Source organism: Pan troglodytes, chromosome 2, assembly GCF_028858775.2.
Source record: "Pan troglodytes isolate AG18354 chromosome 2, NHGRI_mPanTro3-v2.0_pri, whole genome shotgun sequence".
In the NCBI taxonomy this organism is placed as follows: Eukaryota; Metazoa; Chordata; class Mammalia; order Primates; family Hominidae; genus Pan; species Pan troglodytes.
Genome location: NC_086015.1, coordinates 14,920,542 through 14,943,340, shown reverse-complemented (window position 1 = coordinate 14,943,340; position 22,799 = coordinate 14,920,542). Strand labels below are relative to the sequence as shown.

Sequence of the window (22,799 nt, the reverse complement as noted above, 5' to 3'; positions counted from 1 at the left end):
GCTTTTAGGCCCTCTCAGCACACAAAGATAGGAAATATATGTATATTTATCCATGCATATACACATGAATATTTCTATATCTATCTGTACATAGATGAAAACCATGAATTTTAATATACTGATACTTCCAATTCCAATAAAAGACATTCTAGCATCTCTCCTTTCCTTATTTATAACTTCTTTCTCAGTGAAAAATCTGACTAATTATCTATAAAATATTTACCTATTTGTTCAATCCTAATATACACACTTACAACAGTTGTGGAATTGCTATCCCTGTACTAACTGGAGCACAGTATCATTATTTTTGTCTTTAGCCTTAAAATATCCAGTCAAGATGCCGTTTCTCAAAGTTACATAGGTTAGTTTTTCCTTCCCCATTCCCTTCAGCATGCGGACAGTTTTCACTTGTAGTATAGTTAGGTTCATTTGTTACTGTTTGTATTCCATTTAGGGTTCCACCACAAAAAAATCATTGTTTGAGTGGTATGTGAAATATTACCAAGACTCAGAGCTAATAAAAAAAATGATATATTCAGAGAAGCACTGCTTCCTTCTCATTCTTCCTCCCTCATTCCCATTCCTCCCTTCTTTCCACCCCTTTTCCGACCACCCCGAAGGTAACCATCCTTGTTTGTTTCTAGTTAATCCTTTCTGTATTTCTTTTGCACAAATGAGTAGACATATTTTCTCTTCTCCCCTTCTTTTTTCACATAATGGGTAGGATACTATAGATATCTGCTTTTTAAAAACTTTTACACACACACATCATTTCAAAAAGTACTTCTCAATTTCTATTTTCTTGATTATTTTATATTGTAAATGGGTGTTAAATCTTGTTAAAGGCTTTTTAAGCATCGATGAAGCTAATCTTATGTTTTTTTGTTAGATCTATTAACATGGTGCATTATATTAATGGGTCTCAATTTCTTGAAATACACTGATGCTTGTTTTATGGCATAGTATATGGTCTACCTTGGTGAATGTTCCATGTCCACTGGAAAAGAATTGTGCTCTGCAGGTATTGAGTGCACTGTTTGATAAATATCAATGAAGTCATTGTGGTTGATAGTATTGTTCAGATCTCTATGTCTTTATTGACATTTCATATAATTGTTCTATCATTAGTTAGAGAGGGGTGTTAAAATCTCCAACTATGCTTGTGGATTTGTCTGTTTCCCCCTCCAGTTCTATCAGTCTTAGCTCCCTATATAACAAATCTCTGCTTTCAGGTACAAACTCATTAGGATTGTTATGTCTTCTCAATGAATTGCCCCTTTTATCAATATGAGGTGTTCCTCTTTATCTCTGCTAATATTTTTTGACTTGAAGTTTACTTTGTCCACACTAATAGTCAAGCCAGTTTTCTTATGTTTATTGTTTGAATGGTGTATCTTTTCCCATTCTTTTATACTTTATCTGTGTCTTCAAAGTGTGTCTCTTTTAGACATGTTATAGTTGGGTCTTTTTTAAAAAAAATCTGGTCTGATAATCTCTGCCTTTTAATTAGTGTATCTGGTCCATTTAAATTTAATATAAGAATATGGTTGGATTTAAGTCTACTATTTTGCATTTGTTTTCTTTTGGTTTTCTGTTTTTGTTTGTTTATTTTGTTTAGTTTTACTCTGTGGCACTTTCCTGCATTCTTTTGGGTTAATAAATATTTTTAATTTTCAATTTTGTTTCATCTACTAGCTTTTTAGCTCTACCTCTTATTATTTTTCTCTAAACAATTGGACCAAGACTATATGTCATAACTTATTCGAGTTAATAACATATCACTTTGCACTTCCACCACACATCTGACACTTCCCACTTCTGATTATTATTCTGACATTTTCTGCCCTAAAACAGACCTCAGGACCTAACCACATCAATCATTACAAAATACAAGTGGACCACATACTCCAGTTAAGAGATTATTAGGCTGGATAAAGAAGCAAGACCCAACTATAAGCTGTGTAAAATCATTCCCCTAGGAGACAGCATCCTGAGTGTAACAGCATCAGAGAGACAGATGCAGGGCATGCAGGGAAAGTCAGCAAATCTCAGGCACTAGGCTTAGAAGAGAACAAAATCTGAACCCTGCAAATAGTACATTCTGTCTCCCTGGCTCAGTCTCCGAAGTGTTCTGGGACATCCCACTGAGTGTTCTAGCATCTAATTAAGTATTTTCCAAAAATCATGCCTCAGAAAGTGAGCCCAGGTCCTTCTGAGAAAGGTGAGGTGACTACATATTCAGCTGTAACTTGCATTTTCTCCAATTGGCAGACTCCTAAAGACAGTCTTGGTGTGATCCACACCCCCAACCAGAGGCACAGAGCAGGTTTTCCTGCTTGACGCCAACAGCAACACAAAAAAGCAAGGCAGAAGAGACCGGATCCAGGCTGCACTGCTTATGGACTACATGCTCTTGGATGAACCACTTCATCTTTCTCAGCTACAAGGTCCTCGTCTGTGATAGGCACTGTGAAAGCTAGGACTGCTGTGTGAATAGTGCCTGCTGGAGTTGTGCAGGGCATAGTTTGCACAGCCATGAGTGCAGGCCCTGGTAAAACCCATGTTGCAGAGGTGCCAGGAGCATTTCATGAGGTAGTATATGAAAAAACAACTATCTTACGGCCTGACAAGTGGGACAGAGAAAGTCAATTCCAGTGTATCAATTCAATGGAATACCACACAACTCAATGATAGCAATCCATTTTTACTGAGGGGTAAGCTCCTCATGCTTTATTATAAATGGAAGAACTCAGCCTACATAATGCCAAGGATAATATGATCCAGTTTTGATCACCACGCTTATAGCTACATATGTATGAAAAATCCTAGCGGGATAACCCCAAGGTGTTGCGTCGGATTTGAATTTTTTTTTCTTCTGTTAATGTTTCTCTGTTTTTCCACAATGAGTATTCTTTCAATTTGAATAAGAAAAAGTCCAAAATTTAATTTTAGTTGGATTTTTTTCTTCCTATTACTCCTCTCTGGGACTCTCCTCCAAAACGGAAGCAATGATAAAGTGAGCAACAGCAGTGCTCTGGATACTCTGTCTCACGCAACACTGCGAGGGAGTTTCAGGGTGTGCACTTTACAGAGGAGGACATGGATTCTCACAGAAAGCAATGCTACTATTGAGAAGGCAATGATCCCTCCTCGCAGGGCTGCCTGTGGTTGAATATGAGGAAGATGCAGAGGTGTTTTGTGAAGGGCTAGGTGCCCCAGCCACAGTGGGATGGAATGGGAAGTACATGAGTTTGATAGCCAGATGGCCTGGATTAAGTTCCAGCTCTCTTGCTTCCAGCCTGTGTGTCCTTAGTTAAGTGACCTCACATCCTTGAGCCTCAGTTTTCCCATCTGTAAAATGGGGGTAGCAAAAATGCCACTTCAGAGGGCTGAGCTGAGCATCATGTGAGATGATGTGTGTAACAGTTCCTGTCCAATGAATAGGTGCCCAGCGATTGAGAGCTTTGATCATACTCGTATCCTCTGGTCTAGCTTGTACCCCTGATTTCAGCAGGGGCCCTTGCATCTCTGATAAACATGACCAACAGCAAGGTGGACTCTGAACAGTCACGGAGCAGAGCTTGCTGATCAGCTGCCTCCTTTGACATCCACACCCCTTGGCCTGCCTATTTTGGTGGGTCAGAGGGGTGCTTCCCTGACTGCACACGCCAAACCTAAATAGCCACACCCTGGACCGGGGCTTGAGAGGGAGGTGGGTCAGTTGTCACAATGAGTTGGGGCAGGACTGGCCTTGAGTAGATGGAGGCCAGGGAGGCCAGATGCCCTGTGCTGCTCTTAAAAAATATGTCCCACTGGACATGCTTGTAGGTGAAAAACCTATTTATACTTATCTGAGGTTAGACTCCATTTGTCATGTAAACGCAAACTATGTACTTTTTCATATGCACTTAATTTTCTGGAAATTCAAATACCATATAAATCACGGAAAGAGTTTTTCACCATTTTGCACAATCACTCAAACAATGATAACCCTGCTCGTGGTGGGTTTGCTACAAACACATGTCAATCTATACTTAAGGCTGTCACACTCATGGTGATTCTATGTCTAGAACAGGGAAAGGGAGGGAGGGAGAGGTGCTCTCCAAGCAAAGGGGAAGCATGTGCAAAGGCCCTGAGGGAGGAGGAGAGAGTTAACTTGCAGAAGTGAAGCAGACCGCTGTGGTGGGACCGAGTGAGTGTGGGGGAATCATGGGTGGTGAGGCTGGTGGGGCCACAGGAGCCGGGCAACACAGGGCCTTGTGGCCATGCTGAGTCCAGCACTATGAGAAGCCAAGAAAGGCTTTTCATCAGAGAAGACATGTTCAGATTTGCATTTTGAAAAAAAAAATCCCTCTGCAGGGTAGAGCATGGAGTGGAAGTCACAACAGCAGAGGCAGAGAGTCCAGTGAAAGGTTTCTGAGCCATCCAGGTGAGCAGTGATGGTGGCCTGGGCTAGTGGGGAGACGGTGAAGCTTGGGAGAAATGAATGAAGTGAGCAACAGCATCTACAAAACTCGGGGATGCCTTGGATTTGGGAGGGAGGAGGTGTCGAGACTTTCCTCCTAGGCAATTCCCAGGATCCTGGATTGTGGATGAATGGTGGGGCCCCTTTCTGAGGCCTGAATCCAGGAGATGTGTGAGCTGAGGAGGAAGATTGCATTTCCATGATGACCATCACTCCTGGCCTCCCTCACCGCCTTTTCCATCCCCACCTTTGGTGAACTTACCTGACTCTGCCACCTCAGCAATGGGTACCCCCTGCTCGTACGCCATAAAACCCAGGACTGAGAAGATGGCAAACCCAGCCACGAAGCTGGTGCCGCTGTTCAGGCAACAGAGCATGATGCAGTCCCTGTGGGGAAGCAGTGAGAGGCACTAGGGTCAGAGCGGGCAGAACCGGTGCACGGCTCAAACGTTCTCCACCCGAGCACCATGGCTGTCCTGTGAGGCAGGCAGGGAAGTGCAGGCACAGGCAGCTCTGTTTTTCTGATGGAGCACTCATGGTTCAGAGAGGTTAGGTGGCTGGCCCATGGTCACACAGCTTCTCCTGAATTTCTAGAAGGTAAGGTAGGTCACGAATCAGAAGCATAGAGCCAGCGTGGGAAGGGAGGCTGGCATATGGGAAAATGCAGAACTAATGAGAAAATACTCTGAAACACACCGACGCTCCTCCAAGTCCCTGGTAGGAGAGAAAGGCTGGGAAAGTATTCCTGGGAGCTCAAAGCAAGGAGGGCAGGAGAAGCCTCCATGGGAGAAATGGGGGCTTCTCAGCCAGGGGAGAAACCATTGCACCTGAAGCTCCGGCAGCCTCCGGGGGAGAGGCTTTATGGTGACATTCTTCCTGGCCAAGCTGTTTACTGGAGCAGCATCTGCCAGACCTCAGTCTGGCTCTGCTCTGCTGCTGTGAGCAAGCAGCCCCTTCCAGGTTGAACCCTTGCATGGAGAGGTTTATCAGAGCAGTGACTGTCCCCTGCTCTTGGGAGCAGGGGGACTCACCAGCTAAGAAGCACCAGCATAAAGCCATGGCCCAGGAGAAATCAGACTAGAAACAATGGAACTTTGTCAAGATGAAGACGGTACCCTCGAGTCCTGGCCTGTCCTGCCTCAGGCCCAGCATCCTAAAATCACCAAGTCAGGAAGTTAGCCTGTTAGAATTTCAACCACTGTAGTGCCTGGACTGAGACTTAGGCATACAATCCATGTTAATACCCCATTTTATAGGGGAGGAGCTGCCAGGTGACCTTGTTCAACCTCCTGCCAGAGGCATGACTAGCCTCCATGGCATCCCTGCGGGTGGCCGGCTGACCTCTGCTTGCACACCCAGGCATGAGCAGCCAGCCATTTTTTCCAGTGGTACTTTCCCCTTGTTGGACAGCTCTTACTGCTTAGAGTGCTAAGAACTTTCTCATATTGTATTCACTCACGCTTGTTCTCTCTGATAAAGTTAGCTTTACCCTCCAAAACAGCCTGGAGTTCCTTCAGGCTTGGGAGATCTGAAGATAATGGCCCTATAGCCCCTTGAGTTTTTTGTTCTCCGTTACACATTCCAGATCCCTTACCAATTCCTTATTGTGCTTGAAATCTGTAATACACTCCAGCTTATCCAGTCCCTCCTCAATTGTCACATCCAGAACTATTCTCAACAACACAGCAGGACTCTCACCTCCTCTTCTTCTGACATCATAGTTTTTATAAAGCAACCAAAGGTTACATTAATGTTGTTGTTGGTTGTTAACACCCTGTTGCTTTGCAATGACCCTAGGAATCAAGGGTAAAGTAGAGAGAGCATTGAACTGGTGGTCGAGAGCCTTGGGTTCCAATTCTCCCTGCAATATTTTTTCTTCGAACCTGATCTCACTGGCTATACAACGTGCTTGGATAGCAGAATTTCTTGGCCTTGCGCTAGATCAAATCATTTTTCAGCAAGGAGTCACTCTCACAACCTTCTTCCTTGGAGTGAAGTATATTTCCCTGCCCTCACTGACTTTGGGCTTAGCCACATGACTTGCTTTGGACAACAGGATGTTAGCAGATGTGACATAAACAGAGGCTTGAGATGGGCTTGCATGATTGGATTTGTCCTATATCATTTCTGTGATTTTCTATGAGAACTTCCCCAGGGGAGCTGCTATCCCTTTGGCCTGGACCCCAGAATGTACACACGTGGAGCTGACTTGAGCCTGGCTTGGACCTTGGAGCCAAACCCAGGGTCTTTCAGTCTACAGCCTGCAGGAGAGTCTCCTCAGCTGACCAGCAGACTTGTGAGCAATACAAGCAATCACTTGCTGTGGTCAGCCCCTGCGTGCTGGGGTTGTTTGTTACATAGCAGTATTGTGGCCATGGATGACTGATACAGGTCCCTTCAAATAACTCTTCTGGTACTGTGAATGCTGGCTGGGCTGGTATAAGTGGGGACTTTATCTGCAAGTCTGATTTACCTCTGCTCAAAAAGAAATTCAGCTATGCCCAGGCAAGGGCAGAGTTATTCCTAAGGTTGGGATACATCTGCTCCTTGTGCCTGTTTCCAGAAGTCTGAGGCAAAATGGCCCTGACTTATCAAACAGCGGACATTGGATGATACCAGGGAGGAAAGCCTTTGTCTACAGCCTCTCCATTCTGGAATTCTCCCACGTGATGCTTTCAGGACCTGCAGTATGCCAGCCGTGGACTAGGTTTCACTGAATCCTGAGGCTGAGGGAGATGAGTCACATAGATCAAAGCCCATGCTTTTGCTAGGAGCTAAACAAAAATGATGCACCCTAAAAATTAAGATGAACAAATCCTGACTTTAAAAAATTGTCTCTGGGCATCCACACAGGTGTTGAAAAACAAATTGTCCCTTGTTAAAAAATTCCCATCTTCCTGCACAGGTCTGTTGAGTGACTTCCTCACATTATGGAGAGACAGAAGGAGAGATAGAGAAGCTCTTTAGGGACCTGAGGTCCCTTCCAGCCCCATGCATGACCGGTCCCTCCTCCCCTCCAGTCCTCAGAACACCCACCCCTTCAAGCAGACAGAGCTTAGTGGTGTCTTCAGAAGTGAGGATTTTCCCTGCCTGGCTCACTCCCATTTCCATCCCTCTAATTCCATCCCCAGCTCCCACGTCTAGGTAAAACGCTTATGTAACAGTGCTTTGAAGTCGGCAGGCACTGAGCTGGGCTTTTAAGACCTCCAGAAGCTATTACGCTGTCAGGAGAGAGGGTACTAATTTACTCCACTGGAGTTGAGAAGACCCACTTGCAGAACAATTTGGAAAAGGAAATAAAATGAATTTTCTAATTTTTGCATTGCCACCCAGGGGATTTGCTTTCTTCTGATGATGGGAGAGATGGAATAAAACCTGCCTGCTGGAGGGGGAAGCAGAAGGGACCCATGGCTGACAGCATACATCCTCCACGCACTCAGTGGGGAATGAAGCTGCCACTGCCCCAAGACACAGGCTGGAGACAAGGCAGTTTTGGCCAAACCCTCTTCAACTCCAGTAGCTGGGAAAGAGCTGGCCACCCCTGGTAGTGAGGAATGGGGTGCAAGAGCCAGGAAGACTCAGGTGAAAAGCCACGCTCCATCCGTGGCAATGTGAACAGGAGTAAGGGGCTCGAGCTCCACGGGCCACCATCTCCTTGCTTATGTAATGGGGTGGTTTCTTTCTGACTGCCCTGCATGGAAGCCAGCACTAAACTAAGTACAAGAGATGCAGCAGGCAACAAGAACATCCAGCCCACGTCCTCATGGTGCTGACAGCCTAGCTGGAGGGGACAGTGACCAAGTGATCTCTGAAGGGCCCAGCACAGAGGTCCCCATGCTGACCGTAAGCCACCGATGGGGTGATACTGTACACAGACAGTGTACATTTGAAAGAACTCCCAAGGGGGTCAGACTTGGCCCAGCCCGGAAGCCTGCATGTGCTGTTCTTCCTATCTGGGTGCCTCTCTCTCTCTTCCTGTCCATGGTTAACATTTTCATTATGGCTGACAAAGAGCTTTACTTCTCATCCCCCATGCCCACATCCTCCACAAAACTAGACGCCTTCTTCTGGACAGCCTGCTCTGTCTGTCTTTAGCATCTCATTGTCATCCGGTCACCCAAATACCTCTCACCCAAAGAACCCCAGAAGCAGAACTCACGGTGGCCTGATGGCACACTGGATTCTACAATAGCTTCTCTTTTCAGCATGTTGGACCTGCCCACATTAACTTCCCCATTGTCTTGATTTCCCCAAGTTACAAACTCTATAGGCTGCACCACTGCTGTCTGCAGCTCCCATGGCACCGATTCCAGGGCCTTGCACTTAGTAGACACACAGTAAACACTGCCGACTTAACAAGTGAGTTCATAATGTGACCGCTAAGCTAGCTCTCGGAAAGGATGTAGTGGGGAGGCCAGAATGGACACTGAGAGACCCCAGTCAGAGTCAAGGCCCTGCCACATCTAGCAAGGTACCACCTCCACCAGCTTCACTTTCCCCGTCTCAAAGATGGGGTAATGTGGGAGGGACGCTATCACTGGTGAAAGTTCTTTCAAATGCATGGTGCCACTCGAGCCACATGATGACCCACTGATGTGGTGGTTAATTCCAAGTTCCTGTCCCACCAGCAGGGGTATGGCATGACCTGCTCACCTACCCTCACCTATGCTGAACAGGACTTGGGAAAAACACTCAATATTTTAAGAGTGTGTTGGCCGGGCACCGTGGCTCACGCCTGTAATCCCAGCACTTTGGGAGGCTGAGGCAGGCAGATCACGAGGTCAGGAGATCAAGACCATCCTGGCTAACACGGTGAAACCCCGTCTCTACTAAAAATACAAAAAATTAGCTGGGCGTGGTGGCGGGCGCCTGTAGTCCCAGCTACTCGGGAGGCTGAGGCAGGAGAATGGCGTGAACCCGGGAGGCAGAGCTTGTAGTGAGCCGAGATCGTGCCACTGCAGTCCAGCCTGGGTGACTGAGCGAGACTCCGTCTCAAAGAAAAAGAAAAAAAAGAGTGTGTTGCTTGTTTTTTTACTGGTGTTTTAGTGTTTTTCCCATAGACTTGTTTGTATTCTTTATATATTGTGGATATAAACCCCCTGAGTATCATACGTTGTTGGGATGCTTGTTAATCTTATAGAAAATTCTCATATTTGTAAATAAAATAATGTAGATGATATTTGTATTAACAATTTTTAAAAAGTTATAAAAGCAATACGTACTCAAAGTTAAACAAAGAAACTAAACAAAACGCACCCATTTAAGCTGTATAGAAGGTGGAAGTGGGAAAAGCCCACCCCCCCACCTCTGACTTCCCAGTCTCACTTTATGGAGGTGGTTATTTTGAATAGTTTTTGTGTTTCTTTCCAGAAATTTAGATGTTCTCCATATTTATGTAGACCAATCTGCCACTTAGTTCTTTTGTGATTTCTTTAATTATTTTTGATGTTTTCTACATCTTTTCCCATTCTGAAATCAGTATTTCATTCCTACTTATAGGGTGGTTTTCTTTTAAAAAATATTTAACTCTTTAATCAATCTGACACTTAACTATGGTGGAAAGATGGGATGATATATGAGAATCTAATTTGATGATTTCCCCAAAATACTTATCCTATCTCAGAACCATTTGTTAAAAAAAAAAAAAAAAAGGCAACCTTCCTTCCTTTCTCCACTACTCTGTGGTAAGGGATTGTTGCACTGTCATGATTCCATGGTCTTATCCCTGCTTAAGGAGCTCTCAGACTCTAAGGAAGAGATGCGCTGTCCATCTACCATGAAATATTAACCTATTGCGTACCAGGCACTGAGTTCAGGGGTGCAGAGACCCCAGTGGACCAAAACCTCAACAGACTGACCATCATCCTAGATCAGCACTTCCACCACACAGAGCTGGGTGACCTTGGGCAGGTCCCCTGCCCTCCACGACTCAGCCTTGCTGTAGAACTCAAGCTGCAGGCGTGAGAGGCCAGGCAGCCAAGGGTCAGACACTGGGGCTCGCCTCCTCACCTGAACCCCCTCCCAGCCCTGGTGCAGCCAGCTACAGGAGGCCAGAGAGACATGTTAGGCTGAGGGGCAAAGTGGGGCACTGGCCCCAGGTGGGGCAGAAGATGACCCTACAGTCAAGTACGAAGGGCAGGAAGCAGGTTTCTAAATAGTAGGCGAGAGAACAAGGCCCTTGGTGTATATACTAGCTCTGTGACTGGGGCAAGTCACTTATCCACCCTGGAATACGTCTTTACCATACGAGGTGGCACTGAGACCTGAATGAGATGCCGGTAGTGGTGGGGGATTGGCTTTGCAGCCTGAGAGAGACTCTGACTACATTTGCTATTCTCCTAGCTCCTTGGTGGCCCACTCTTTGACCCTTCGGTAGCGGGAGGCCAACAAACACCTATCTATCTCCTCCTGGGGCCCTGCAAGGTGGGCAGACAAACATAAACTAGCCTGGCAGGTTAGAGGGCTCTCAGGGTTTGGTGGAGAGCTGGCAGGGCCCAGGGAAATGCTCACCTGTAGCAGTTGTTGTTATAATTGTTATAACTTCCCAGAGCGGTCAGACAGCCCAGGCAAATGGCATAGGAGAAAAAGATCTGCGTTCCAGCATCTACCCAGACCTGTAGGAAGGCACAAAGATGTTGGCATAAACAGAAGTCAGATGTGTGGTGAGAGGGTGGCCCTGGTCTCTGAAATCCCCCACCCACACTCTACCCTTCAGAAAAACTCCATAAGGGATAATTAAACTTCCTAACCTACCCAGGATCCCCTTTAAAAGAGTTCTATTCTTGGGGACCACATGATCAAGTGTAAATGTCCTCAATTAATTCCAGAATTTGCCAGAGGTTATGAATAATAGCTCAGTGAATAGCAAGAATTTGAATGCTTAGGACCCCGGCCTCAGCTGTGTGACCCTGGACAAGTTACTTAACCTCTCTGAGGCTGTTTCCTTATCAGCAAAGTAGGGAAGAAACTTCCCTACCAGGACTGTTGCAAGGATTCATGCAACAAGGACCATGAGCCCCTGGGATCTAGTGCCTGCTTGCAAGGTAAGTCATGTTTAAGGTAAAATGAATGCTTCCTTTTCCTTGTGATTAAGGCCACCATGAGAAAAGTGTCATAAGATTCTGTCCAGGGTGATACACTTGCATAGCTGACCTCAGCATAAAAGGTGGCAGGGAGGGGAGGAGTGAGGGAGGCCCACCATGTCCTTCTCCCTTTCAGAACAGACTCCCCCTCTCTAGGCTTCCTATGTGGTACACAAGATAACTACTTTCCTAGTCCCCAAGCTCCCTTTTGATAAAAACTGCTGTGGACAGCATGACATGCACAACAGAAATGACAGTGGCTTCTCGAACACTTTCCCCGGGCTCCCTTTGAGCCCAGCCCCTAGAAGTTGCCAAGGAAAATCCAGAGCTCAAATCAAAATGCAGCTGATGAGACTCATGCTTAGGTATCAAATGCCATCTAGAGAACAGGGCTGGCACTAAATATATAAAACAGGAAACACTTACTGACCTCTCAATGTACAGGCACCACGCATTACTGCCCTTCATGCATTACTGAATATTCACGGCAACCCGGCCGGGCACGGTGGGTGGCTCATGCCTGTAATCCCAGCACTTTGGGAAGCTGAGGTGGGTGGATCACCTGAGGTCAGGAGTGGGTGAGAGCAGCCTGGTCAACATGGCGAAACCCTGTCTCTACTAAAAATACAAAATTAGCCAGGTGTGGTGGCGGGGGCCTGTAATCCCAGCTACGTGGGAGGCTGAGGCACGAGAATTGCTTGAACTGGGAGGCGAAGGTTACAGTGAGCCCAGATCACACCACTTCACTCCAGCCTTTGTGATGGAGCAAGACTCTGTCTCAAAAAAAAAAAAAAAAAAATTCACAGCAACCCTATGTGGTAGGTGCTATTATTGGCCCCCTCTTACAGCTGAGGAGACTGAGGAACAGAGAGGTTGAGTAATGTGCCCAAACCACACAGCTGGGAAGTGGCAGATGCAAGTCCATGGAGGTCTGCCTCTAGAGATGTATGCCCATTCAGTCCCAGAATTTCCAGTGTGGAATCAGCCTCAGAAGGCCTGTGGTGTAACCTCTCACTCAACACAGGACTCTCTTCTGAGTACTTCTGACAGAAGAGTCTCTGCTTGCTGACCACCAGTGACCAGGAGCTCACTATCTCCTGACCCAGGCCCTTTCTTCTTCAGAGAGCTCTGACTACTAGAACATTTTTTAAGATGAGATGAACTCTCTCTTCCTGTTTTCCTCGTTCTGGGGGCACCCAGGCCACATCCCTCTCCTCCATGTGGTAGCACTTTAAAGATTCAAAGAAAATACTCATGCCCACTGGACCTCAGAACTCTTTCCTTTCCAGGCAAAGTATCTGTATCTCCTCCCTCTTCAGAACTGGATTACATGGTACAAGTCATTCTATCGTGGGTCTGCTCAACTGTGTTAAGTCATTCAACAAATTGCCTATTAAAATGGAAGATCATAATGCTGCCTCTGAACCTGAGAAATAAGTGTATTTTTTTCTCCTCTAACAATAGTATCACTGGGTTTCGGGTCTTGGAGCTCTGTGAGGAACTTAAGGAGAGCTCTTTCATGAAGTGCAGGGGCAGGGAGAGGCAGGTAATGCCAGTAGACAAGAGTGCACTGAGATGGGGTAGGAGAAACTGGAAAGAGGAAAGACAAGAACAAACTCCAGACATTTTGATGTGTGGGGGGTATGAGATAGGCTGGTAGTAAAAGGGTAAATACAATTTGGGGGAGGTTTTTGGAAATGGTAGAAGCTTAAGGATGCTTAAATGTTGGTAGGAAAGGTCCAGTGGAGAAAAAAGTGTTAAAGACTTGAGAAGAAGTGGTTGTATTTTTAATTCCTCCTGCTTTGTCTCAGTTTCCCCATTTGCTACCTCAGTGGATTGCCTGTTCTGCTTAGTAAGGCCAGTGAGCCACATGGGGAAGCAAAAAGCAGTGCAGCTGCTGACCCAGGAAATGGGAGGCCAAATCCCAGTGGCAACTTAGAGCTACTCAGTGCCTGACCAGACACTGGGCCTCCAGTCACACTTGTTAATGGTGCCACAAACCAGGTGTCCCTCTTTCACTGTTCTGGGCCAGAGTGTGCAGGCCAGAGTGAGCAAAGCCCTCAGACTTGTGGGAGAGCTGGCTCCCCAATCCTGACTGAACCCCGTCACTCAGTGGAGTGGACCCTCCCCCTAACATGGTGAATAAACGCTCTATGAGTTAGAAAACACCAAAGAAAGCTTTCGACCCACAAGCCCCAGATATGTCCCCCAAACCAATGATTTTCACTTGCAGGTATTTTTTTTTTTTCCAATTTGCTCTTGGGCACATCAACGCTGTTTTTGCCTACTTAGCATCCATCTTTCCTTTTTTGGTAATAGCACCTCAATTTTACTTTGGAAAGCTACCTCTTCTCTGCTCAGAGGTAGATTCAGGGCTGGCCACATGACCCAGACCTGGCCAATCCAAGGATTTTTCTTGGCTACAGTGACTGGTTCATGGATGAGCATATGATGCAAGGCAAGTCAATGGGACACTTTTTTTTTTTTTTTTTTTTTTTTTTTTGCTGGGGATGTTAAGCTTGTAACTGCTGGGGACATCACTGGCCATGAAGGAAGAGTCTACCTGAGAATTAAGGCCAACACACAGGAAAGCAGAGTCTAGAGCAAAGGCAGACCAATATTAGCACATGACTCCCTGGATCAGACCTGAAATCAGACCTATCCTAGAACATTTCATTTCAGAGGCCTATAAATTCCTCTTTTATTTAAGTCAAGTTGGATTGAATTGTTCTCACTTCAAACTCAAGCTAATAGCAACATTTAGCTCTTAGAAAAACCCAGAGGGTATGAGCCCAAATCCTTTAATCAATCCCAAATTACTGATGGACCAGCATTCACTGAGTGCATTCACCTGTATACTGTGCAGAACCCTGTGTCACACTCTGAAAGAGTACCACTCAATTTTACATAGCACTCCGTCTCTGTCCTCAGGTGAGATAAAACATTCACAAAACAAGGTGCCCAGTAGCTGGGAGAGACAGATGGGGGGAAAGAGAAACTTGTGCTAAGGCAATCAGAGAAGGCTGCCTGGAGGAGGCACACCTTTTGAGATTGGAGAAGAGATGAAAGAGGGCATGTTGGGCTTAAAGATTCACATGAATCTTTAAGGGTATGTTCTCAAATGATTTTTCCATCTTGCTCTCCTACCTCTATGGGGAAAAGTCTGTCATTTTTATTCTGATGTTCACCATTAAACCAGCACCTTTACACAATACCCTTAATCCTCCCATTTTCTGACACAGTCTGTTGGTTCTCTGCTGTGAGGAATACTGAAATTAGCTACAGCCTCCATTTGTCTTCCCTCCCTACCCACTAGCATCCAATTTGAAGAAATATCCATTTGCCTCCAGTTAATACTTACAAGTCAATCTGTAAACTTTTTATACTTTTCATATATATGTTATTATCTTCAAATTTTTAATACACTGTATAGATTATCAGAACATACAACCATCACATAATAGCCTTTACTGATTGATTGAATGAGATGGGATCTTGCTATGTTGCCAAGGCTGGAGTGCAGTGGTGTGATCATGGCTCACTGCAGCCTTGAACTCTTGAGTTCAAATGATCCTTCTGCCTCAGCCTCCTGAGTAGCTGTGACTACAGGCATGCACCAGCATGCCAGGCTCCTTATAGTCATTACTTAATGTGAATTCGATAGGTAACTATGAATTTAACAATCACCCCCAGCCCTTATGTTAATACCTTTCCAGTCAATTTTGTTATCTGTAGCTTGTTTTCCAGTAAATTCCTCTGGAAAGGCTCATAGGAAATAATATTAGCTGAGTTCTTGCATGTTTAGAATAGTTGATCTGTGACTTTCATACTTGAAAGGCAATTTGGCTGTATATAAAATCCTTGGCTCTCTTTTTCTTTTCCTGAGTATCTGGAATATATTGCTTAGTTGCCTTCTGGCACAAAGTGCTGTGGTAGAAAGGTCTGGTGCCAATATAACTTGCTTCCCCTTATAAAGCACTTATTCTTTTGGTTTGGATGTCCAACAGGTTTTGTTCTACACTTTATTAAAGTCCAACAGTGACTAATCTGTGTTGATTTTCTCAGGCTCATGGTATATTTTTTCAGGATGCAAGTTCAATTCTTCTCTTTCAGGAGAAAAAAGATCCCAAAATTATTGCTGTATTTATTCTCTTCCATTGCTTTGGGTCTCTTCTTTGGGGACTCGTATGTATGTTGGTCCTTCTTTGCTCACCTTCTATACCTATCACTTTTTCTTTCATTCTTTAAAAAGTCTTTGTTCATTTCTGACTTTATTTTTACATTTTTCCTCCTTTCCATCTTCTGTTTGCTTTGTCATATCATCCATGGTCTGTATTCACTGTTATTCCTTCATTTTAGTTATTTTTTCTGAAATAGTTTTTCTTTTGTAAGTTGTCCTTCCTGTCAGCTCTCTTTTTAAATAGTCTTTTTGTCTAACAATTTCATGTATGCTATTTGCCTCATAGTGTCTATTGGTTTATTATTTTCCTTTAGCTTGTTTTGAAATATTAACTTTCAGTGTTACACTGTTTTGTGGTTCTGTCTTCGTGCAATGCCTTGGGACAATATTCTCCCCATAATTATTTTCCTTATCATAGCTTTGCATAAGTTTTGATCACAGTCCTCTTCTGTTGCTCACGTTTAGGCAAGATAGATTTTCCTGTACTCTTAGGAGAGGATTTTCTTGCGTAGAGGAATGAGAGTGGTCCAGGATAGATTTTTCTAGACTTGCAGTCTGAACTTTCCTTATTCTTTTATTGCCAAAAACTCTTTAAAACTATGGCCATACAGATAGTACTTTCTGAAATTATTGTTCTCTATTCTTTTCTCCCACTCTTATCCAAAATTTCTCCTTTCATTTCCTCTAGTGTCTCCGTCCTGCTCAATTTGGATTCTGCTTCCCGTAATTTCTCCTTAATATCCATGAAGCCTCAACTGGTTAGTGCGTAGTGTTCACAGGGCCCAGACCTCTGCCCAAATTTGCTGCAGTCCTCCCCCACTTACCTAGGGGTTAGAGACTGCATAGACCCCCTCCTCATTTGAGGTGATGTTCTCAGATAGGTCCACTAAGCTTCTACCCCCAAAGAGAGTCCTCTCCCAGTACATGTTAGAGCTTTCTGGGTTTCCTGGTGCTGGATCTTCAGAATTCCCTTTGCCTTTATGTTCATCTTCATCTTATCCTACAGAACTGACATCATGCAGATGTCACTGCTGTTGGCATCTGGCCCCATCTATTCACATTTTGTGGTTCATGGTGATACCTAATTGTGCTGAAGGTGCTGTCCATAGGGTTTTTGTTTTACTACCCTTGTTTCTCTGTTTGGGTGAGAAGATTCCAGGAATTTAAAATATATTTTTTTTTTCTGTTGCTACCTTATCTTCTTGATTCTCAAGAAATCTTTAGAGGGCAAGTTATACAAGATTGATCTTGGCTGGAGGTGAGAGACGAATACCCAGATCTGAGCAATATGGTGGGTGAGGGTGCAACACTAGATGATCCAGGTTTTCTAAGGGTGGTTGAAGGTATGAAGTGGGGAAATGGGTATTAATTTGGAGAAGGGAAGTTTGAGACATCAAGTGAGATGTTCAAGAGATACATGGAAAGTCTAGGGCTACATATCGATGTCTGGGCTAGAGACATATATTTGATCATCATCAGGATTTTAGCAGTAACGTAACATCTCCCTGACTCCAGATCTAAAATTTTCTTCCCTGGCCTCTTCTATTTTTCACATTTGAAAAACCAATGTTGAGATCAGCTTTTCTGCTGAGACATGTGCTCATTTGGGCATAGCAGAGCCTGAGAATGTACAGGATTAGATTTCTTGAAAACATCCCATGAAGAACCATGGGATGTCTTTACATGGAGTCTGCATCATTAGGCTCTTTACAGAAAGCATAACTGATATATGTTTGTTTCTTAAACAGATGCCTGTGGTTGTGAAAATGCAACATGGCTCGAAATGTCATCCTTGCCTCTCAGTCTAGAAAGGAACTAATGAACTCATCAGTGAGGTGGTGTATTTGTTAAGATAATTACTGCTAGGTTATGCTGTATTAAACAATAAACCCACAAATTTCAGTATTTTAGCACAATAAAAGTTTATTTCTCACCCACACAAAGATTAAAGCATAGCCCCTGTGAAGGGGCTCTCTTGCACCCAATGATTTGTGATATTAAGTGTTTTTCCTTTATGACACCACCATCTCTCAACACAAGCTTCCAGCACAGCCTCTGAGGCAGAGAAACTGGAGGTTTGCTTGGGAAGGTTTTAAGGATTAGGCCTGAGGGTTGCCTTCACTCCCAAATACATATCATTGGCCACACCCAAGTGACTTGGTTGCAAACTAAAGACAAGGAACTCTGGGGAATGTAGTCTTCCCATTTACTCAAGAAGAGAAAAAATAAATGACATGAACACAGCATTATCTCTGCCAAAGCATTATCCCAAGTCTATTTCACCTACAGCTACTTTCTTTAACTAAAAATTCCACAAGCACAGACAAACAAAATCATGGTGGGCATTAGAATGATTTGACAAAAAGGGAAAGAAAGTCTAGTAAAATAAGCTAACAGAACATTCATGAACCAGCCCTTCCATAGGTTTGGTAATGCCTTAAGAAGTGAAAACCTTGAGTTAATGTTTGCTGAAACATAGTGCGTACTACAGGCTCTCATGTACACAATCTCATAATTTGCTAATGATCTTACTAGGTAAGTATTATTGTCTCCATTTTTTCAGAAGTGGAAATAGGCTCCTGAAAAGTCAAACAGCTTATAAGGGAGACAGTCGGGTTTGAACCTAGAGCGTTCTGGCTCTACACTTTACAGAGAAAAGCTAGGACCTCCTGGTCTGCTGAGTAGGCCTGTAGTCTCAGCTGGGATTTAAACAGCTCTGCAGCTGTCAAGTCAAACAGAACAAAGGCAACCCCACCTCAATGAAAGGAAGACCAGGCAACTGAGCCCTACTGACCAGCATCTCCCAGGATGCTACAAAGGGAGCAGCTCAGCAGAGAAAGGGCTTCCTATTTCTCAACACAATTTGAAGGGAAAACAGTCTCAACAAAACAAACCCTAAGGAAGCTGGGTCAGTAGCTGAGAAAGGGATCACTCCCCATGTTCTGCAGCAATGAATGGGGGGCGTTCTGGCAGTGCAGCTGTGGGCGGTCCACATTCAGAGGTTTGGAGGACAGATTTGCATGGGAACAGGGGAGTGGGGCCCCTTTAGAAGAGAGGTGGTCCCGCCTCCAGCTCTGGGGCAACCTCACCTCTTTCAAGGCCACTGGTTCCAATGAGCCCTGGTGCACAGTAGGTAGAGACAGCAATGAATAATGGCATAGCCCACCTTCCCAGCTAGGGCCACAGGGCTGCACAGAGTAGCTCCTTGATGACATTTGCTGGGAGAAGCAAGAAAGGATGGATGGACAAGGACAAATTTTCCCCACCCACACTTTAGCTATAGTCATCATGATGGATACTCAGCACACGCTGTCCCAGTCCACATGGATAGCACTTTACAGTTTACAATACTGTATGTCCTATGACCTGTGTGTCCCACACACTGCCCTGAGGTGAGCATCATCATCCCCAGGTTAGACACAGGTAGGTTGCTGGAAACATGCTCACCTTTTCTCCACATTCCTACCTTGATCATGCAAGTAGAATGTCTAATTTCTTAGATGTTTTGGGGAGAAAGCTTTACTTCTTTTTCCTACCTCTTGGAGTGACTTATCCAACTGGGGAGACTGGGGAGATGGTCATCGTGCATATGTGGGCAGCATGTCTCTCTCACACACAGAAGTTGAAATAACATTTGTGAAACAAACCTTCAGTACCATCCTGGCTCTTGGAGAGCATTGAGAAATACTCTGGAGAGTATTCAGAAACCCAGCCAGGAGCCCTCATGAGCAGCAGGTGCTTAGTCAACATTCATTCCCTCCCAGGATATTCCAGTACTCAAAAACCTGGAGGAAACAAAAAAGCCTATTCCCTCTTCCCCCCACCATAAGCATGCACTTAGTGTCTACCATGTGCCAGGCACAAGTCCCAGGAATGGAGGCTGAAGCTGTCACTAAATGTTACAGAGCTCCTACCCTTAAGGAGCTTACACTTTAGCGGGAGACACAGACAACAAGCAAAGGCAGATAAGCTCTCATACAACATGTGGCAGAGAGGAGCAACTTGTGGGGAGGGGTATGGGAGATGAGTTCAGTGTGGCAGTGAGTTCAGTGGCAGTAGGGGCCAGGGTCCCGCCTACCCATGAAGGTACAGATGCTGCTCTGGGATTTTATACAGCATCTATGGCAACACAGCTTACAGAAAAAAGCTACCCTAGAAATGTGCTTTCAAATCTGCAAAGAGAGCCGCCAATCAGAGCAGAAGGGCATGCCTCTCCTTGTCACCAAAGCCAGCAACAGCTGACCGACCAATTAAATCCATCTCTATGTCCTCGAATTGGCTTGTGTTTGCTGTGGTAATGCCTTAGGTCTTTGACAAATGCAGCATTAACCCATCCTGCCACGAAAGCACCGGTAAGAGGGTGTATGACGATAGTCATGCTGATGATCACAATGACACCAACTAACTTTTATTAGCACCCATGACATACCACATGGAAAGTGCTTTACAGGTATTAAACTCACCTCGTCCACACCGTTAAGGTGGGTGCCATTGTTATTTATTATCTCCCTTTTATAGATGAATAAACTAACACCCAGGGAGAGGAAGTCACTTGTCCATTTACTTCAGAGAAATGTACACACTGGCCAGCGTGAGGAGTCACTTTGGGCTTACGAACAAATGAATCTCCTAATTGCCCCAGGAATCTGGCCCACTTGGAAGAAGGCACTGAAACACCAAGCAAAAGGGGCCTAAGTTAAACAAGATAGCTCTAGCCAGGCTCCATGCTTTGAGCCTTGCAGGAGCTTAATGAAAAGGCAAAAACTTTGGGGTCAGCAGACCCAGCTTGGAGCTCTGCTCTTCCGCTTACTGCTATGCAACCCCGGGCAAATTACTTCACCTCTTTGAACCTCAACTTCCTTGCCTGTGAAAGAAAGACATAATGAATGTAAAGTGTGTAGTGGAGTACCTGGTACCATCCCTTTAATCTGGTTTCTTTTGGTGGCTGACGATTCTCAACTATACTATGCAAACAAGCGCCCACGTCATTTCCAACATCCCAGCTTCCCTTCCCATCAGGTGAACTAATCAGATTTCTGAGAAGCACCAAATGCCGAACTGCCTATCACTAAAGCAGATACACATGCCTCTTAGGGCTACCAGCTTGGGTCCAACAGGGATGGATGGGAAGAACAAACACTTCATCCCTCCTAGGCTCCTTGCTGTTCCAGCGCCTGGCCAAGAAGATGTGTGAAAACCGTCAGACCCAACAGCACATGGGGTATGGGCTTTTGGATCCAAGAAGCCAGATCAGAGCTTGGGGCCCTCCTGGGGCTTCCAACCCACAGCCTTTTCTTTCTTCAACATTTTCTTTCAAACAGACAGCTACCACACACACACACACACAGACCCACACACACACAGACACACGCACACACAACTTTTCTAAGCAGAGCCTTGGTTTGAGGCAAAAATATAACTTATATGGCCTGGCAGAAAATGGCTGAATTAAGCTCTTTCTTTTTGCCTTTTATATTGGTAAGGATTCTCAAAAGATTAAAAGTAGGTTAGGAGAATAATAAAACAGCTGTGTTTCCAGTGTGTACCTGACAACGGCTTTTGTAGAAGTGAATGATTACATGAAAATCACTTCCTTCCCACCTCTTTCTCAGCCTCCTCTGGGTTGCTAGGCGCCCTTGCTCCTTCTTTCGGCTAATGCCACATACAGAAGCTGATGAATACAGTATGGCCATTATGAGGAAAGGGGAGTCTGGGAGAGGGATTCAAATGCTCCCTCCCTGGTGGATTCCATGGGGGGAGAGGGCTTTGGTGGAGACGACTTTGGAGATATTTAAATGCTAATGTGCTGGGCAGGCGGGCTGGGCCAGTGGGAACAGTGGTGGGAAGGGGCTGAGGCTCTTGGCCTGTAAGCCCAACTGGAAATATGTTCTGCAGCCTCTCGCTCTGGTGCCAAACCCTTCCCTGGGCAGCCGGCCCTGGGGCCAACCAGGGCCCTGCCAGTAAAGTGTCACTGGGCTAAAGGGTTGCACTGCGGGCGGTGAGGAGCCGTTCAATCCTGTGCAGAGGGAGTTTGGGTGTGTAGGCCGACCCCGGTGGCCCCTTTGTGTGGAGCAGGGAACGAGGGTCACTGTGGCTGGGCTTTTGCCCAGGAGGCTGGACAGCCATGTCCAGGCATGGAGAGTGCATAGGGCAGATGGGCAGTTGGCCTCCCCTTAATCCATCACGTCAGTTGCTTGAGCCCCATTTTACCAAAGTTCTAAATGGGGGAGACTCAGAGAAGGATAAGCCTGAGCAAGGCCTGAAGACGGCAATTCCTAGCCCCAAGCTCTTCCCAGGATGTCCATGCAGACTCAGGGAAAGACAGTTTAGGCCAAGCTCTCCCCTGAGGAGTGTTCCTTAAAGGGGAGGCTCTTGACATTTTGGATAATTCATTGTGCAGGACTGTCCTGCTCCCTGTAGGATGTCTACCCACCAGCCCCGACTCTCTAAATGCTAGAAGTCTCCCATTCATTCTAGCAGCCAAAAGTATGCCCCCCCCTTGTTTCTAAATGACCCTGGGCCAGCAGTCCTACCTAGTCCTGGCTAGGAGCCACTGAGGCAGGGGGAGTCAGAGTGGGCAATGATGGTGGGGCTGCAGAACCCACATCCCATGGGCAGCACTGGGCTAGGGGCTCCCGGACCAAGCCCGACTTCAGCTTCAAATCCCAGCCTGATCAGGCAGGTTCTTTTGTGTCAGCTGAGCAAGCAGTTAGGATGAAGCCTCATCATCTCCCCCCAGAACAACATTTCTTTGCTAATAACCATGGAACTTGTTTAAAGCCAGGAAATGAAATGGCAAGCCGGGGTGCTCCATGCCCTGGAGGAGTCGAATGGGAGCTAAACTTCAAGCAATAGAAAAGACATCCTTGGGAGGAGAACGGACAAGAAAACAGCCACAATGGTGAAGGTAGCCACTTCTGTGTCTGGCTGCAGATAGAGAAATAAGTATCTGAGATCATAACGTGGCATTCATTGTTTATTGTCTGTCTCCCCCAACTAGAATGGAAGCTTCCTGAGAGCAGGGTGCTCTGCTTTCTCACTTTTGAATCCCCAACCCTTTGCACATTGCTGA

General features: G+C 45.5%; 1 protein-coding gene across 2 annotated transcripts in view; it reads right to left on the bottom strand.

Moving 5' to 3' along the window:
• The window catches only part of SLC6A11 (solute carrier family 6 member 11), a 124,842-nt gene that overhangs the window by 17,544 nt on the left and 84,499 nt on the right, over positions 1 to 22,799 (bottom strand). For both annotated transcript variants that reach the window (XM_001152123.8, XM_054680373.2), the window contains exons 7-8: positions 10,976 to 11,079; positions 4,728 to 4,852 (exon numbers count right to left, since the gene is read on the bottom strand). In XM_001152123.8, coding sequence (XP_001152123.4) covers positions 4,728 to 4,852; positions 10,976 to 11,079 — 229 coding nt within the window. The remainder of the gene's footprint in view (positions 1 to 4,727; positions 4,853 to 10,975; positions 11,080 to 22,799) is intronic.